We start from the raw sequence: 19,837 nt of genomic DNA on the forward strand, positions 1-19,837 counted from the left end.
CGTCAAGTCAAGGCCATGATCTACTGTCCACCACATTGGGGGTTTTGGTCACGCACATTCTTCTTCTTTCAGGTCACCCTGGATGAGTATTTATGCCTCTCATTACATCTTTTATAATGGTGGCCAACCAAGTTCATTCTCCAATGAAGGGCTTAAATTGCTTAACGTTGAGAATAATGCTCTCACATGCAGGTTCTCACAGAGCTTGGGGAAAACTATGGAAACAGAAATAATAGACCTGGCCACAGCTTTTCCAACACTTAGAAATTCCACAGTCCTGTTTATAGCCTTATATCCAATGGGTCTATAAGACTAATTTATGAAAAATAGGTCAAAGTCAGTTTAATCTATGTTTAATATTTTTATATGTGTTTGCACACAAGGGATGAGATATGGGTGGCTATGAAAAAGTTTGTGTGCGTGCTGTACTCTGGTTTTTCTGAGGGACAGCAGGGAGCCCTATGTATAAGAAGAAAAAGAAGACAGCTGAAGAGGTTGTGCAATTACTAGTGTCTCCCCCAGCAACAATTTTCTAACAAGCAAATACATGAGCAGCAAAAGAGGTGAAACTCTGAGCGAAACAGCTCTAGGAAGAAAAAAAAAGAGACATTTCAATTACAGGGACTCCCAGAAGACATGCGGTAATAAGTAACAGCCTGTCTTTAGTGAGAATAAGGGTTAGAGAAAGTTTTGTTCTTCCTTTGAACAACGTCCAGCTATGGGACAATGATATATCTTGAGGGATATGTGATACAACTAACAGCTAACTGCATTTGAGTATTACCACAGTGTCGGGTGCTTTGAGGATTCCACTGATTTTGTCACCACAAGAACAAGGAGAGGAAATCTGATTGTTGTGGAAGGAAGTTGACAAACCCTTTCATCACAATAAAAAAAAAAAAAAACATCCTAGCTGATAAATTGGCCCAACCTCGACATTTTTGAATAATATTTTGATTAAAAGGGAGAGACTGAAATTCAGGAAATAGTTTTTGAGGGAGATCAATATTTTCAGAGTAATTTCTGAATTATATTCTAAAAACACTGACAAAACTCACAGGCCATGAGTCTGTTTCTGTATACTTCCTATAGCCCATTTCACTCGAGATAAATAAGTATCTATCTATCTATCTATCTATCTATCTGTCTGTCTGTATGTTTATCTATTTGTCTGTCTGTTTGTCTGTCTGTGGTACAACATGTCTTTACGTCGTAGGCCTAGGCCTAGTGTGTGGCGTGTGTTGTTTTGATAATGGGCAGGAATAGGCTGTTTAAGGAGAGCAAAGCGTGGCGATTCTGCTGTGCGCCGCTGTCTTTGTTTACGTGCGGAGGACAAGCTTGAGGTCGCGGCTCGAACGCTCCGACGATGAGAGAGAGACGCAGCGGGTAGAAACGGCGGCACTCCCCAGTGCCTCCATCCTGGATTCGGTGCCTGCCAAGCCCCCCATGGATACAGAGGCTCAGAGCTGAGGAGGCCTCCATCCACCAGCGCGCACGGCCAAGACCTGATGTAAGAGTTCGTCTAGGCTACAATCAATACAATGAAACAGTCTCAGCTGAAAGAGTGCTCTTCCCTCTTTGACAAGACTAGAATGGAATAATGCAAATAAGATGACTTAGGCTATGACAACTTCAGGCATTGGGTTCAAATGGCAGGTAGGCTACTTTGCTTTTTAGATAGCCAATATGTTAATAGGACAGAGTGATGAAGTTTCTGTTGTGGGATGGAGGTCCGCCCGATAAAGTTTCAAAGAAAACGTGAGTCGGTGGGAAAACCAAAGGAAAACAGAGGCTCCCTCTACTGGCCAAGTGTGGACCCACATCTCGTGCAACCCAGGGAGTTACCTTGTGTGCGTGGTTCAGTCGTTTAATAAATTGCTATCCAGGGGGATCCCTGGTTCAGATATTTAGCTACCAGCTGGCTCAGAGGAGACCTATTGAGGAAAATCAGGGCGTTGCTTGTTTTCCTTACCGCTGGAATTACACCTAGGAATCGCTAATTGGGTGGAATTATCCGTTTGCTTTTCTTGCTCATTGTGTGAGTACACTTGTGTATACATTGCAAATGGACACCACCAACGTGGTATGCGAGGAGAAATACATTTATCGAGCTTTGATTAAAAAAATAAAACATAAACACACAAGTGAGTTGCAGCTTGCAGACGTCATGTGATAAACAACAGCGTGACATGGGACTTAAGGAATCAAAACGCATCAAATACATGGACACACACATACACATCAGATTGACATCTTGCCAAACACGGTGCCTTTACTTGCTTTCTTGCATTGAATTGCCCTTTATTCCTCTCCAGTCATTTATGTGAAAAAAAAGATTGATGGGAAAAAAAAAACCTTTTGGCTCAACTCCTTTTATTTGTGTCTTAGAGTTTGAAAAGTATGGGGGTGGCCTCTGTGTGTGTGTGTGTGTGTGTGTGTGTGTGTGTGTGTGTGTGTGTGTGTGTTTGTATTGTTGAAGGGGTAGTGTGGTGAGGGGTTTAACTGTAGCCATTGAGTGGGATGCAGCCTTCTGGAGTTTTCCCCTCTCATGAACGGCCTCCTGTGAATCATGCGAAACTATGCTGTTTATCCAGACAGGGATCAAATGTAACCCGTGACTGACGTTTTTACGACTTCACCAAAGTGCACATAAATGGCGTGTTTTCGGACGGGGGACAAGAAGAGTGTCCCCGGGGCTTTGTGAGTACACAGGCCGGGGAGACAGACACACAGACGGGGAGGGGAGTAAAAGAAAGCGAGACACAGAGGGAGAAAGAAAGAGAGATGGAGAGTGAGATAGAGAGAGATACTATATGTCATCTGCTGTGAAAAGGATGTTGAAAGATGAGAGTAAAATGGGTGAGAGACAAAGATCTGTGGAGAGGACACTAAAAAAACAACAACACTTTTTACGTTTACGTTGAGCTGGTCTGGGGTCATCAAGATGAAGGTGAAGATAGTCAGAGGGCAACTAACAGAGGTCGTCATGGTGAAGCAGCTGGACACTGCAAGCTGACCTGACAAGTCCAAGCACTACCTGATCCACAGCACATGCAGGAAGACCACCATTGGCTAGCTGAAGAGGGCCATGACAAGGGCATGAGCTCCAGGCTGTTAGTGAATCCCAGGAACCTGAGTGAGTTCCTGAGCGGACGGGAGCCCCTCTGGTGCTCAGCCTCCCCACGTGTGGGCCATCCTGGAGACTGGAGACCTCTGCTGTGGCTCCTGTGAAGCGTGGAGCCGTGAAACCAGAGGGACAGTGTTGCTCAAACAGCGCCCTCTTGTGTCTGAACAGCAGAATGGGACCCTGCTGGCTCCAGGAGAGCCTGGCCTGCTCCTGGGGGATTTCATACCGTCAAACCGCATATCATAAACACTCTACCAGCGAGTGGCTGCGTGACTAGACAGCCCGTATTTGATTGAGGACAAAGGGCTCAATTTACATCAGGGAATTCCAGCATGGCATACACACAAACAGTATTACTTGTTGACTTGGTCTCTGAGTGTTCCCAAAAGCTTTTGTTTTATGGCTGATACAAACAAGAGAAGTGGAAAAAAAAATCCATCCAAAACACTCAAGTCAAAATAATACCAATTCCCCTTTCTCAACCCTGGGGACCTGCCGGATATAATAGTTAATCACCACGTGAAGCCTTAATGGCCACCAAGAGAGCCAAAGTATATGTTTATCCAATGAAAGAAATGGTGCAAGTAATTACATTATTTACTGAGTGCTGCCACTGAAGTCAAGGAGGCCCCTTTTTATGCTCCACACGCCACAACTGAACTTCCATCCCCTCCGGCTCAACCTCACAAAATATCATTGATTCATCCCCAACAACACGCGATGCGCTGTAACAATGGAAGCTAACGCTGAGGAGCTTGTAATTAGAGTGATTACCCCTGCCAGATAAAATCTGAAGCTGGGTTTAAAGCACAAGTGGAAATTTATGAATAGATCCACCTTGTGTAAGCAACTCTATTTAGATAACAACTAGTTGTCAGAACCGGAGGCACAGATATCAGGTTGCCAGCAGAAGGCTCTACCTCCCTCTAACCCTCCTTCCATCCCTCCCTCCCTCCCTGTATGAACTCGGTGACTGTTTGCATGAAGGTAGCCCACCTACACCGAGAGGCCGCACAAATAGCAAAAAAGTAAGATGAAGACCCATTGCTATGGCCCCCTAGTACTGAAGCTGCTTGAGTGGAACATGGTTGTTTCCAGAAGTCACATAGTTTCCCCTCAAGTCCAAGAGCCGACAAAAACCGCAATCACCTACTTTTAAAGCAGCTGACATTGGAAATGCAGGATTTTGGGACAGGCAAACAGTAATGACAAACTGTATACTATGAAAGCGGACAGCTGGGGGAGTTCATGACTTGAGAAGAATGTCCTTGCTTTCGGGCAGATGCAAACTAACATGCACCACCACCTCCCCCCTCACTTTCACTCAGGGGTCTCCTTTGTCTCCCCTGTATGATAATCAGATGCTACCTGGAGCCAGACACCCCCCCCCATCCATGATTGATCCAAGGAAACGAGTGTCTGCTCGGTGACATACATCCACTTCCACTGGCAGCCCTTCATTAGCCCCCTCTGTGTGTTTTACAATCAAGCAGGCAAAGACAGACACCAAATGCAGCACATTCCTGGGGCGCCGTGTGGAAAAGTACACCTCGCCGCTGAAAAAGGCACACAGAGGCAGCCGTATTAATATGGGGGGGGGGGTTCTATAAATCTATCCACTGTCTGCGGAGCTGCAATGGCCCTGGCCTTCACAGTCATGCCTCCTCCTCCACAGCCGCCACCACCACTGCCGCCGCTGCTGGTGCTGCTGCTTCAGCAGAGCGCTGCTGGCGCTTTCACCCTCTGTAGCCTACCTCTGTCTTCAACACTTGTTGGCTCTGCAGACCGAATTCCTGGAAAATATCAACCTGTGCCGACATGCAAAGGCTCAAACTAATACAGTGCAAGTCTTTTCCAACAGCATAAATAACTCAAAACAACACCTTTTTTCTGCTGAGTGGCAAAAGGATATACTTGAAGCAGAAGTATCAATAGTTTCTTTTGACTTTTTTTTTCCCCTTTTTTTTTTTTTTTGTGTGGTCTAAATTGCCATTGGAAGCGTCTGAGGTGAAAGCCACTCAGCCTTGACCCAGTCTGAAGTCAACCAGTTAGAATAACACTTACATGATATGTTTGAGGTGGACGGGAGGAAAGAGTGACATAAGTCCTATGGAGTCCTCTCTATAAATAGCGGGCGCTTGAAAAAGTTATTATCTTTGAGATCAATCACAAATTTGCTTTCCCGCGAGCCCATTGTCCAGTGTCTGCTATCGACCTTGAAGACTCCAGGAACCAAAACAAACCAGATGTAGCCAGAGAGCATCACATTTTGAGTACAGAACAGTTGACTTTTATTAAAGCTTTGCATAGTAAGCTCAAAAGAACTCACTTTGTCGTGTTTTAACTCCCTTTTTCTACACACAAACTGGGACAAATCGTAACAGCTGGAAATGATAAGAACTTGAAGTTAATATCTACGTTTGGGGGGTTTTCTTGGTTTTCCGTCGGAACAGTCCATTTCAGCATCCAAACAAATGGCCTTTAAGTCCCCATAAATCATTTTGAAACATTGTAAAAGGGGGTCATTGTGTTGAAGCTTTGTTAAAATGATTCTTGTAATCAAAAAAGGCAAAACAAAACAAAAATATCCACTTAGAACAAGCTCAGATACACATTATCCAACATTATAAACAATACTCCCAATGAGTATTTGGGGAGGAACACCACTATGTTTAAAGCCAGTTTCCTTGCAATGTTATGTAAGGCAATATACAAACAACTTGTATACAGTACATGACACATCAGTGTAATTAGTTAATGCAAAATAGCACTATATTGCCATTACCGTATATGAACTATGCCTAAATGTCTGTGTGCAGTTTATTGGTTTGGTTGTTTCTGATGGAGAACCTTTTAACCCACTTGGACTTGTATCCATCTCGTTGTGCTTATTTCTCTAGTAGTTTACAAAAAGATTGTAAAGATGGGGTTCATGTTTTCATGCAAAAATGTCACTATGATATGCAGAATGTCACTGGGGCTGTCAATGGTTGATTAATATGGACTGTTGGGGAATGGAATCCACATAAATACTGACGCTGTATGTTTTCAATGCCATGGCAACAGTCTTATCCATGAGCCCTCTAGCTAGGAATCATTCAGCAATAAAACATCATGGCACTGAACTGTTGCAACGTCATCTTGATTTTATGATGCTTTTCCATTTTGTTATGCCCGCTGATTATTATGGAACCCAAGAGATGTTCATTTGTTCAGTGTCACAAAAAAAAATTATCGCATCCTCACACCCTGCTATATTTTTTTCCAGGTCCTTCAGGATTGGTATACGAGCACTGAAAAGTATACGTCTGAGAAGATGCATCGTATTTGAGGAAACTGATGCAAAGATCTCACAGAAGACAATCGGCTCTTATATTCAAACAAACTGGGGGTCTTTGGTCACATAGTAACAATATGTTATTGCTGCGTATTGGCATGGCATTCTCAACAGGACTATCCAAAAAGCTATGGTAAGTTTTCATCACGGTGTCCTGATTTACAACTATGTGAGAAAGAAACCTCATTCCATTCTTCCAGAATCCACATGGTTTGAACATGGTCTTACTGGCCGTGCTGAACAAAAAATGAGTATACGTAAGTTCCACAGAAAGTGCATATTATCATTAAATAACTGAACCAAAATAGAAAAATAACTCATATAAAGGAATGCTTCAACATGTGTTCTGCTAATTGTTTCTATATGTTTTTTTTTTCAATTTACAAAACTACGTTTAGTATAAAAGAAAGTTTACATATGATTTATATAACTCCTATATTCAAAGTGCTTCTGAAGAAGATGGAAGGCATATTCCTCATTCGTATGAGTAGTCTCATTGCTTATAAACGTTTATAAATAACAGTCTTTGGGGGGCAAGCCTTACCATATGCACAGTAATTGTGCACTTTTTCCCTACCCCAAATTCCCTTTTTCCCCCCATAATTCCATTATATCCTTTATCAGTATGTTGTAATAGCAGAGACCATGTCCACAAACAACATTAACAAATGTCTCTGTCTCTCTGGGAACTGTCCACCATGCTGTGGTCAGCGTTGATGCACTCACACTTGCCGAGCTGTTCCCATGCAGTCACTGAGGTGCCGCAACGTGGAGCCACTGTCCCCATCTCAAGTCTGAACACAGTGACGATGAATCAGAAAGGGCCAGACAGTTTCTGCAAGTCTCTGCAGAAGTCTTTCGCTAGAAAAACCCTCTACATTTCAACTTAGTCATCTTGGAGGAATCTCAGAGATGTCTCAATCGGGTGAGTTTCCTCTGAATGTGGATAGGGGAGCCACACACAATGCTGTGGCTCTTGCTGGTAAACTCAAGTCAGATAGCAGTCTGAGCCAGACTCGAGGAGTCACCCGCTGTAGATCACCCAGGGGTGTTGGGTGACGCGGCGGGGTTTTCTCTACCCAGCATTCAAACACGGCTATATTTCAGCGAGGTTCATTAGAACTATCATGGGCTTAGATCCAGCCCTCTTTTTTTCCAGGGGCTTTTTTTGGGGTGGGGTAGGTTAGTGTTGTTTTTGGGGAGGGACAGGGGCAGTGGCGTGGGGGTGTGGGGTGCTAGTGGCACAGGCTGAGCTCCTTGCGCACCAGACACTTCTTGCACTGCACCACGCAGCACCAGTGGAAGCGGCAGAGGCAGTTCTCCTCGAAGATGACCGCCTCCTCACGGTAGCCACGGTCGCAGCAGAGCAGGTCGCAGCCGCTCATGTCCATGGCCGTGCTGTTGCACATGCGACCGCGCGTGCCCAGCGAGCCCGTCTTGCGGTTGGGCAGGCAGAAGTCGGGCGACTCGGCCGAGTAGATGAGGTCCTGCTTGTCCGGTGGCTTGATGTTCTGGCCGACGGGGATGAGCGTCTTGCCGTCGTTGCCGCCCATCACCTTGGAGGCGCCGTTGAAGCGCTCCAGAAGCCGGTCGCCCACCTCGCGGAAGTGAGGCATCTTCTTCCAGCAGGTCCGCAGCGTGCAGGAGCCTGACAGACCATGGCACTTGCACTCGGTTCGCATGTAGTTCTTCACTGCCTGTTTTTGTGTTGAGACACAGAGGAGGGGGGGGGGGTGGGGGTGAGGGGGTAGATAGATTAGGGAGATAAAAGCAGACGCTATTCCGAAGGAATTTCACCCCGCCACTCCACCCTCCCTCTCTCCTAGCCTCTCACCCTGTCCACACCCTTTGCCTCTGGGCATCCTTCAGCTCTCAGACAGTGGAAACGAATAAGAGCTTGTGCCTTTATAAATCTGTCTTAATTATGCTCTGCTAAAACACACAGCCGGCCTCTCTTTGACAGAGGCACGCTGAACCACGGGAGAAGGTGTTTTTTTGGGAGCAACAATGGTGGGGGGGGGGGGGGAAAAGGTGGAATAATCCAAACCCAAAACCCTAACGCTCCATGACTCAAAGCATCTCCTGCTCCTGAGCCACTCCCCTCACGCCTACCCTTTCACCTGTGTGTGACCCCTCGCTGACAAGCCCGATTTAAGCCACTAAGACAGTGACCTGGCCTGACCAGTGATCAAGAAATACTGACACTACAGAGCACACACCAGTGTCCTCTGCAATTTCAGCCCAGCCCGTATAATTAACACCTGCACTTGAAAGACCAAACAACCTCCACAAAATAAAAGCTTTCAAAAATGCAAAACAGGCCAAACAATTCTCAGAGACATGCCTGTGAGGTGTGAAAAGAGAGTGTGCGGTGTACACTTGTTTTCTTGTTTCAGAGTCATAATTCTTGTTAAGGTATTGGTTTACCATGTCAAACCCATTGCTAACAGCGATCCAAGGTTACACAATAGATAAATGGCTTGAATGTTTAACATGCCAAATAATTATTTTGTGTCAGAAATTACTTAATTATGTTTTTGTCCATAACGACATTGTTATTTCATTAAGTTCATATTTCATTCATTTTGTTTTAAATAACAGCATTACATAAAGTAAATGTCAAAATAAGGGTGCTACTCTTAAGGCAATTTACTGTATTTTCCAAATATTCAGTCATATGCCCAGTTTAATCCACAACATTTCCTGACTCTCCCCTACCTGTGCTCTTCAGGTGCCTATCAGTTCATTTAGGCTTGACTATCCCCAGAGATCTGCGCAGTCAATGCAGTGCACAAGGCTGTACATGTAACACCTATGCTTCAATGCAAAAAACATTCTCAGTGCAAAAAACATTCTCCCTTTGCTGAGTGTTCAAAAACAACCTGGAGCTGTAATTGAACAAAAAAGCTCTCGCTCAGACGCACGCACGCACGCACACACACACAGACAGACACACACACACATACATACACAAACACACACGCACACGCACACACACCTTCCCATCAGATTATCAGGAAAACTACAGTGCATGACTGATCTTGAGTTTTAAAAACAAAGAGCAGAAAACGATCAAAACAACAGATTGACTTCAAAGGGTTTCTGCACCATACCAGACGTCCCGCCTCATTGTTGTGCAGATCGATGAGGGTCCTAATGTCGCTCTTGCCCTTCTTCCTCTTGGCATCCATGAACTGCTTGGACTTCTCGTAGCCGAACTCCACGTCGTCGCCGCAGCCACCCCATTCCCACTTGACGCCCTCGGTGGCGCTGCCGGGCACGGCGGGGGGCCTGGGCGGGGCTCGGCTCCGGGTGGCCTCACAGCCGCACTGCAGCAGCTCGCCCATGCTGCAGGCCTGCGTCACCGTGTGGGTCACGCCGGCCGCCGTGATGGCGTAAACGAACGCCGTCTCCCGGATGTCTGGTAGGAAGAAGTGAAGCACGTTTTAATACTTTTATTTGGGTTCTTAACACGGGGGTAGGGTTACAGATCCAAACATTAGTGGAAGCTTGTCGCACGCACGCACACACGCACACGCGCGCACACACACACACACACACACACGCTCGTGTTCTCACACACACGCAGAGGCACACACGCCCGTGTTCTCACACACACACACAAACACAGAGGCACGCATACTCGTGTTTGCACACACACACACACACACTTATACACAGACACACAGCGGGAAAATCAGACAGGGCCTCTCCACATTTCACTTAGGACAATGACTGTGGTTGACACTGGGCGCTGATACACGTGGCATGTCTGATAGCCCACAGCTGCCGGGCTATTTCTGTAACAGAGCTTACCAGTCCCTGGCCCCCGCGTGCTGAGAGCCACATAACAGCAAAAACAAACTTAACAGGTTTTATGTGGGATAACAATATAACCCCCAGAACCCATCTCTCCGAAAGCTCTTGCTCACAAAGCTCTCATTCTCTGGCACTTTTAAGTGAAACTCCAAGTGACATTTCACACTTGGAGAGCGCTGTGAGCAAACCAGAGACAGAGAGAGCAGAGAAAGGGAGCAGAGAGGGAGAGAGAGAGGGACAGAGAGAAAGAGAGAGGGACAGAGAGAGAAGGGAGAGAGAGAGATGGCAGTTAGCAGCCCATTGTGATGCAGTTGAAATGAATGACTTTTATTTTGCTGGAGCTGGAAGACATGAGCGTGCAGTCACTGCCGAGGCGGCTGCCAATTCCATATCGCATGATTCAGTGAATGGGATTCATTAGAACCAGTGAAACGGAATCGGTGCCGTGCGAGGGGCTGCAGACCAGCACTTACTCTGATATTAATCCCAGCTGTCCGTCTGCACACCCACTGATGTCTCCATGCAAGAGCAGCATATGTGTGTGTGGGTGTGTGTGTGCATGCATGCATATCTGTGTGTGTTCCTGTGTGTTCCTGTGTGTGTGTGTATGTGTGTGTATGTGTGTGTGTGTGTGTGTGAGAGAGAGATTGTAAGTGGCCTCTGAAAGCCCCTAGTTTAAACACCTGAACACACCTGTAGTTCTCTGGTGTGCATTAGGCCCACTGAGTGGAGCCGGTGGGAGAGCTGCCCCGGACTCACAGATCACAGCCTTGTCACATGCCTTTCGTTTGCCTGCAGTTGTTTTTTCTGGAACACACACTTGTTTTGAAATGAAAAAAAAAAAAAAAAAAAAAAACAGTCGGCGAAAAAAAAACAACATTGTGTAAACGTCTCCCCACCCAGGCCAAAAAGAGACTAGGAGATGAGTTGATCCTTAACGGTCGTTCGCTTGGCACTCCTACCCCCGGCATCCCGATTCCTGCTAAACCTTCCTCCCCAGCGCAGATAAAACCATGTGCAGAGAGAGAGAGAGAGAATACATGGCCTCCCTTCACGTCACGCCTAAAAAAAACAGACGAGGTGATCGTTCTGGAGCAGCTGGGATTCGCTGGGCCTAACTGAACACAGTCACTGGGAGCGGCGCTGATCAAACGCTTCGAGCATCTCGCCATTCTTAGAAAAAAGCGACGAGTGGAGAGAGGCCGGCCTTAACAGCCCATAATGTGTCTGCTCTCTGTCCAAGGTAATGCGGACCACATGCACGAGGAATGTATCGATAGCTCTGATCACGTCGAGGGCCCAGCCCATGAACTCACTTGCATTCTTTTAAGGGGCAGGCGGCAACTGACAGATGGATCCAGCCGACATGAAGAGGTCCTTTGTAGGAAGGCACAATGAACAGAGAACACCGTCAAAAGTGAAATAACTTTATCACCACTGAATTCTTTATTGGATCACTAGACTCGAATTGCAGACCCAATTAGGTTAATGTCTGCAGTGAGAGACACTGAGGTTGTGAGGGAGGTATATGAAGATTCTACTCCTCTTACCTTCCTTTTTTTATATTTTCCTCCGAGACACAAATTCCAAACAAATTTCTGCCTCTGCCTGTGTCTGGGCCTGCCTGAGATAGGACCCGATGCCAGAAGGGGCTTCTGGAAGAATTAGCAAATTTTTTTTTTAATACTTCAATCTTTGAATCAATGATGCATGGGTGTGCTGGTTCAAAAGGATGAGCAGAGAAAGAGACAGACAGACAGAGAGAGGGAGAGAGAGAGAGAGAGGAGCGAAATGGGGCCTCTCCACTCAGAGAGTGGACGGCGCCTGACGGCTGTGAATAATTTTGATTGATTTATTTTGCCTCCATGCGCTGCCGTCTGAGAAGGGGGCTTTGGCCTTTCTCCCACGCCGATGCGCGGATCCTGTTGCATACCTGACAGCCAGATTCATTAAGTCGACGTGCATGGGGGTGGCGCGAGTAATCCCCCAAATATGTATCCTTTACACAGTTACGCCAGTAAACACGCATTCCAGTGGGTGTCCCGTCGAGCTCCAGCATTTGGAGAGGGGTGGGGGTGACGTGTTAATTGTTTCGTTACAGTCGGTCCACTGATCCTGTTAAAATTGTCCTGTCCGTCACGGGGAAGGGCTGTGTGCCATGACCTACTCATCAGACAGAGACGCGTATAAAAACCCACTTCACTCCCTGAATGAAGCAGGGTACAAAAAAAATAAAAAGAGTGCTTTCTGTTTGATGTTGACATGGATTTGCATGGCCCGTACTTGCAGGTGTGAAACGGGATTGTGGAGAAGAAACAAGGGAGGTGATGAGCTTAGTCCTGAAACAACGGTCTTCCCCTGGGGGAAAGCGCTGTGTTTATTCTACAGCAACATTGTGTTACCTGATACAACCCAGGCCCTGCCAACTGCCCCCCCCCCCTCTCCCCACTCCAAACTAAAGGAGCCCACTCTCCACCCCACCACTGTATGTTACAAATACAAAACACATCTGCTACACAAATGGCCTATCTGTGGTGAGACGAATCAGGGAGATTTACAACCGAGCGACGACGGGATCTCCAAAAAATCTCCAAATGCAGACATTTTAGATTAACTACAGGCGTTATCAATTGAGGGAATTTAGTCAAAAGAACTCTCCGCAGAACTATAACTCAGACACTTATGTTCCTCACATTGTAGTTTGGTCATTGTATTTATAAAACCATGTGAACGGCCCATCACATTCAATAATCAGGGAATTCATAAGATTGTTAAGCGAGGAATGTCATATGATATACAATTTACATACAAAGGCTTGGGACGAGCGCATAGTTGTTTTCCCAAACAGCAGTGCAAGACAGAGATGGGGGGGAAAAAAAGAAATGAGAAACAAATCCCAAACCTCAAAACCCCAGACAATTCAAAGCCTGCAAACACTGACTGACAGAAAAACAGACAGAAGCTTGACTGCTCCGAAGGAAACACTAATGCCGCACATTCCTGAGGTGACAGTAGAAAATTGCACAGAGGCGGCATTATGATTTTATTTTGTCTAATTAGGCTTGCATATTATCGGCGAGCATTTCTAATTACTCCATTACAAGGCCCCAAACAGCAGCATGCTTAAGCAGCCTTGGAGTCTTCCAGCAAAACCTTGGCATTAGGGGCCCCTCCCTTGGGCCAAGACAACAGCTTTGGTTTATATATTTGAATAGAGGAAGAAAATAGCCCCCAGTTATTTTTGCAATGGGAGAAATATGCGAGCCACTTTGCCCCGTGCAGCTCCCACACCAGGAAGTAAACCTGTCTTTGCAAGAGTTCTCCGGTCTGACACGTGGTCATTACAGGTACATCTTGGTAATTGGAGTAAATACTTCAAAACATTGGAGCACTTTGCCCCCTTCCCAAAGACACTGAGGAATTTATGATTCATTTCCATTGGGAGCAAGGAGACATCTCTTTTGTGTCGTTTTTGTTTTTTGGGACAGGGGGGGGGGGGTTAGGTTTGGCCAGAGCAGACAGTGCGAGTCATGTTGCAATCCGTGGAAACACGTCTCTGCTCGAAGCGTGGCAGTCGGCGTAGCCACATCTATGGATCTGATTTAGCTCAATGACTCTGTTGGTCAGGCGTAGAGTAACAGCACGGTGGATGGGGCTGGGCCCACGACCTGGTCAGACGGGTGACTACACTTGGGGCACATCATCAAAGGAATAGTGGAAAAAGAAAAAGAGAGAGAAAGAGAGAGAGAAAGAAAGAAAGAAAGAGAGAGAAAGAGAGAGAGAAGCACTCTGCCCTCTGCTGGCAGCCACCAACAGCACAGCACAGCACAACACAACAAACAACACAAACATCAATAGGCAACACGTAGACACGCTGCCATCGGAAATGAACACACCATCCCCTCAAATACTCATCCTTCCCTCTGACAAACCAAAATGCTGCTTATGTGCCCGCAGAGTGCTTTGCCAGTGGTGATTACAGGCTTGGGCATGGAAGACATGGAGCACTTGGCTATGCGATTCCGCGAGTGTAATGCATCCCTCATCGTAAGCTCAACGCTGAGGTTCATTTAGTCTGCAAATCTTTAAACGATGTACTCGCATGCATTTCCAATTAAGGGTACTAATGGCTTATTGCAGCGATGCATTCAATTATGGTGCTTCGCTGGCACTTTGAGTATATGATGAATACCTCGCCTGCAGTTAAATCATGGGTTATGAAACAAGCCAATAGACAAAGTTTACAAAACAGAGGATAAAACTGAGCCACTTATAGACACTCATGCACACACACACACACAAGCCTCTCATTGTCGGGCCACGAAGAATGAGGCCTATGAATCAAATGCATCAACAGCGAGAAGACGGGGAGGTGGGGGTGGGGGGGTAGCGTAAGCAGTGAACTCTAGTGAGCCGCAGGCCCAACTTTACTTTTATTAGTCTCTTCAAAGGCCCCACGAGATGCACAGGATCACTGATTATGCAAGGCAATTTTAGGTGATCATTTTGAGTGTGCAATCTGCGGAGACGACAAGCAGTCAAGTGAAAATCTGTCTCTCTCAAACAACAGCTGTCCTTGTTATGCATGACGCAGGCCTCAGAACAGACGTGGGAGTTGAAATGAGGGCACTGGACTTTGAGTCTCAGGGGTCAAGGGTTCAAGACTGCAGTGGTCACTGGAAGACCAGTCTTACTCACTCAGTGCCACCAACACATCAGTGCGGTGGAGAAGTAGTTCTATTTTGTCTGTGAAGACCAAGTCACTCACCTTGCTGCAGGATTTTGCCAAAGTACTTGTTCTGGCTGGTGCAGTTCCAGCGACGAAAACGAAACTGGTACTGGCACTCCCGCACGCCCAGCTTGGCGCCCTTGGCGACCTCGTTGACAATCTCCGGCTGCGTCTGGCACAGCTCGGCCTGTTTGCCGGCCAGACGCTTGGTCTTCCTGCAGATGCTGTTGGGGTCCATGACCAGCGGGCTCCCCACTGCCCTGTAGGGAAAAACACAGCAGGTTTACTGGCATGCCGTGTCCTCCCTTGAAGAATAACACAGGGGCGAAAAGTTTAAGTTTCACACACGAGCGGAATTCATTGAACTTCCTGCATGTAATAATACTCACAGCCCTACTGCTTACGGTTATGATTTATTTTTTAATAAATCACACTTTTATGTGAATAAAACACAACAAAACATTAGCAATAAAGGCCCACTCCTTTTTAACGGAGGGGAGAATGCCGCACGCTAATTGCTGGGTTTGTTCAAAAGTGCTGACAGATGTATGTTTACTCTTGGGTAAATTGTTTATTTCAAGTCTTAATGGCAGTGTAGGCCTCAGGTCCAAGACTCAGAACTCTTGCCAGAGCTTCCCATGACAGGCCACTATGATGTAATGTGAGAACTGTGCTGCAGTCCAAATTCTGTCTATTTAATAACGTTTGTATCGGACTAAAGTTCAGCTGATGGGATTTGTGCATTCAAGTTTTTTATCTTTATAAAGCTGTCTGTGGGAGCAAGGCTTTGTGAGAATACCTCATTGCTTCTCACTCACCCCTGTCAGGGCTAATCTTTCAAACTAATAGCATTCATCTGCCGTGTGTGTTTGTTTTAAGAAGTCACCCCAACACTCTTTCCAATCCCTACCACGGCGGTCTGATAAGAAATATGAGACATGGGATAGCTGGCTTTAAAAAAAAAAAAAAGATGCATCCCATCTTGATTAGTCAAATACTTCACTTTAACAAAGTAATTTATATACCGGTGCTCTCAAGTCACTGGACACTTAAAATAAGCACATGTTCTATGCATCCTGTATGGCCCTATTTAATGGATCCCGGCATTCCAACAGCACAAGAAAAAGCCCTGAAGAGACTGAGCGCACAATAACAACCTGCCATAATGTGGACAACTGACTCTCTGCGCAATCTCCTTGCAGTGAGAACAGACATCTTCTCCCTCGGGCCGCAGGCCTTACGACTTTTGGATGGAAGCTTCCTCCTGCCACTTATTGACAATATATTGACAGTGTTTCCATGGAGACCCGTGAGAAGAGGAACATATCTCGGGCAGGCATGACGGCACTCTTTGCACATGTCTCAATCCAAACCCGATCCATGCCCCGGCGTGATTAGGACATGCAGATACAGTACTTAGCAGCCGCCCAACCACCTTCAGAAACCAATGATTATCTGATGTGTCATGGTCTCCAAACCTGCACAAATCTCGGTGCCAAGATCCCGGGCTTTGAAACTGGCTCTTAAAAGCTGTGCACGAATTGTGGAACCATATTTTACAGCGGGAGGTGTAGACTCGTAAAAAAAGCAGACTGTGTTGGACACTATTTCTGCCCCAAGTCCTGTTTCATTGTAAGAGAGAGAGGCTGAGAGGCAGACAGGGCTTTTCTGAAGAAAGGCTTGAATATCACAGAGGACGTCGGAGCACTGGCAGGGATGTGTGTGCGGTCAGAGTATGGTTTTCGGCGATATGGAGATGAAGATATTTGTCTGTCTCAACCACCCAGAGCTCCAGCTATAATCAAAACCAGTCGTGACCCAGAAGGGACCCTGGGAGGATCAGAACTCGATGGATGTGCCTACCGCAAGCTGAGAGCCTAAGCACAAGCTCAGAGACAACGACCTTGTATTCCAGATAAGGAGTCCATCTATCTCTGTTTGCTGTGACTTCCTCCTTTATATCAGCACCAGTAGAACTCTCAAACACAGTGATAAAGCCGAGATAGGGCCCAATCACAACACAGATGAGGATGGGCTATCAGTGTGCAATCAGGAACCAACAAAAATAGCAATATCATGCATGAAATCATAAAAATAATACCAGGCAGGAGACAAGAATAGGAGAGGGCCGGAAATTATGATTAAGAAAAGCCTAATCCAAACAATCAATTCAAGAGCCCTGTGATTCAGACTACTTGAGATGAGCCGTTTCTATGGCCTGGGGACCTCAGGTTACATTATGAATTGCCCGACTACAGATAAGTCCCTTTTCACTTTGAGGAAAGAGTGAATTTCATCCTCCTTAATCCCCAAAGTATGCTGGATATGAAGTCAGTCACGACAGGGTTGGAACATAGGAGAGTGGCTTGGGTTAAGTCCTGTGGTCCATGGCTCGCGGCCATGGCACAATCTCTGCTCAAATTTGACACTAAATCAAGTGACTGGAACCTCGACGCTGCACGACAGTGATGTGCGGCTGCTGTCCGTCACAGACATGCCTGGGAATGAGCGTGGACAGCAGTGTGTGGGGGGGGGGGTTGAGGGGCGCTCGCAGTGACATCCAAGCGTCTGGGAAATGAGAGGAGGCCACATGCTCTGTGGTGAAACACTGTAAGCGCGTTGGCTTTCGCCAAGCTCCCCGTCACTCGATCTTTATCTGATCCAATCTCTGCTGTCCTTGATTGGAACTCTCTTCTCCTACAACCCCTGTGCCCTCACCACCACTACCATCACCGCCACCACCATCACCTAACACACCCGTCCAATTTTAGTGCTGAACAATAACACAAAAGAACATTCTGTTTTTTCTGGAATCTGTGCAAACAGATGTGTGCAACACTGGGGCTACACTCAGGGTGGCATGGGGCAGGTAATGTGTTGACTGGACCGGTGGCAGTGATGGTGGTGTGTGGGGCTACATGCACGGTTGACTGGGCAGGCTCAGAGTGGCGGTTGCACGTGCACGGCCATACAGGGGCACACCTGTTGGGTACAGACCTGGCATGTGGCCAGCGGTTGACCCCAGACTCTCTGGAGGAGGAGGACGCTCTTCCAGAATCTCACACAGACCCTTTGCCTCCGTTCTAAGGGCTGGAGAGCCAGTAAAGGTCATACAGCAGGGTTATCTCCAGATGTTTTCATCTCCTCCTCCTCCTCAAAACACCGCCGGCCTGTCAATCTGGCAAGGGCTGCATGAGTGTCAGCGTGTGGACATCATGATAGTGTTATCTAAGCTAAAGTTAAATTATGCCCGGTCCTTTGAAACTGCTCTTGACTCTTCAAGCTTTAAGGTTTGCTTAGTTCTGGTGTGTGGCAATGTGCAGCATGCAGGACAGAGAAAAAGACAATGTAGCCTACTGCTTTAATCAGTCTCGTTACCAAATGTCCTGTTTCTGTCCCATTTGACTTCATGCATGTCATACCGCTGAACTTAAGATTGTTTTATGATGACATCCATCGCCTGAAGGTCCACCTAGAATTCCAACTCTGACCTCCTGGTGTCTCTGCCTTTTTTTCTTTTTTTTTTACAAACAATAACTCATCTCACTCACACTCAACTTCTTGTCCGAATACCTGCAAACTCAGATTTCATTCATAAAATAGCCATTTGAGAAAAATGAGCCTTTTTTGAGCACACTGACAATCAAAATAAACACCCAAAAGGCGGATTATATTTATAAATGTGTAACCAGCACATGTTATGTCACGGTGTTCTGAATTAAATTTTGTTTACCGGGAAATTTCTCCACATTGATCATACTTTACCACGCACACTGCTCGAAGCTTAACGTGAATTTAAGTGTAGGGTAGGGAGTAAAATTTGACATAAGAGCAGGTAGCCTACTATCTGCGATAAATAATGCTAGACAATGGCTGGATTTTTATCAGGACTAACAATATGCTAGCATTTTATTTATCGCATTGCAAACACGGGCTGACGACAAAACCACTAACACCACAGATCTGAATTTATTTTATATCTAACCATAACTGGTATTCTGGTGAAATAGCCTACCCACTTGTTAGCACATGTCAAACGTGTTTTTTGCAGGGTAACTTACCACCACAAGCCGATTATGTTAACCGGACAAAGGAGGATAAAAAACAGAGCAAGCTGTGTTCGCGAGAGTGGAATCATCATGACGAAAGTGAAAATATCCCTTTTACTTGCTGAAATTTACACAGGAAAAAATCTAATCCCATAAGTGTGTCCAAGCGTTTGCTTCCTGTAAAGTTGTTGAAGTGTGAAAGTTTTTCAGCACCCCCGCAAACTGTGTAGAAACTCCGCTGAACTTCTTGGGTTCATCACTACGATTCGATTACCCAGCGAGGACAGTGGCAGCAACATCCGTGCTGAAATTGCTAAACGTCTTCATTGCTCATTTTCTGGCAGACAACTTTTCGAAGAAGAGAATATTAAGAGGAACTCTCCTTGAAGTGACACAAGCGCGTCCTGACTAAACTCCCAAATTCCAATACCAAGGCGATTTCAATCTGCCACAAGGATACTAGAGCCCGAGGGGATGGAATGTAGCCAGACCTCGGGCAACACTTAGGTAACAAAGAATATCTATATGAACTGAACTGACTCCATGAGGAATTTTAGCTCCAACCTTTAAATATTTAAAAATGAAAGGCTGTGACATGCATTGCCATGTGTTCCCTTGTGCAGTGGTATCCTGCGTCTAGGAGGGGCGGCAAGAGTCTTCGGCAGATACAGGTAGGGAGATGTCAAGAACAATTCGACTTGTAGCGCGCACGTTACCCAGCACTTTTCCAGCCTTCAACAGCTCTTATTTTCTCTCGGTACCAAAATGCCCTCATC

At 46.2% G+C, this 19,837-nt stretch overlaps 1 protein-coding gene across 1 annotated transcript; it reads right to left on the reverse strand.

Annotated features, from left to right (window-relative positions):
• Nucleotides 1–7,699: 7,699 nt before the first annotated feature.
• wnt6b (wingless-type MMTV integration site family, member 6b) lies at nucleotides 7,700–19,526 on the reverse strand. The gene is made up of 4 exons (XM_048239495.1): nucleotides 19,074–19,526; nucleotides 15,052–15,272; nucleotides 9,578–9,885; nucleotides 7,700–8,161 (listed from the first exon to the last, which is right to left on the reverse strand). The coding sequence occupies exons 1-4, from the start codon at nucleotides 19,151–19,153 to the stop codon at nucleotides 7,700–7,702; spliced, it is 1,071 nt and encodes a 356-aa protein (XP_048095452.1). The 5' UTR covers nucleotides 19,154–19,526.
• Between the last annotated feature and the right edge of the window lie 311 nt (nucleotides 19,527–19,837).

The sequence above is a fragment of the Alosa alosa genome, chromosome 3, assembly GCF_017589495.1.
Source record: "Alosa alosa isolate M-15738 ecotype Scorff River chromosome 3, AALO_Geno_1.1, whole genome shotgun sequence".
In the NCBI taxonomy this organism is placed as follows: domain Eukaryota; kingdom Metazoa; phylum Chordata; class Actinopteri; order Clupeiformes; family Clupeidae; genus Alosa; species Alosa alosa.

Bases quoted from the DNA above. Each gene is read 5' to 3' on its own strand.
- wnt6b (XM_048239495.1), bottom strand. From the start codon at position 19,153: ATGATGATTCCACTCTCGCGAACACAGCTTGCTCTGTTTTTTATCCTC. The intron at 9,886-15,051 runs GTGAGTGACTTG...TCTTCCTACCAG, and splicing joins TGGCAAAATCCTGCAGCAAG to ACATCCGGGAGACGGCGTTC. The intron at 8,162-9,577 runs GTATGGTGCAGA...ACACAAAAACAG, and splicing joins ACAATGAGGCGGGACGTCTG to GCAGTGAAGAACTACATGCG.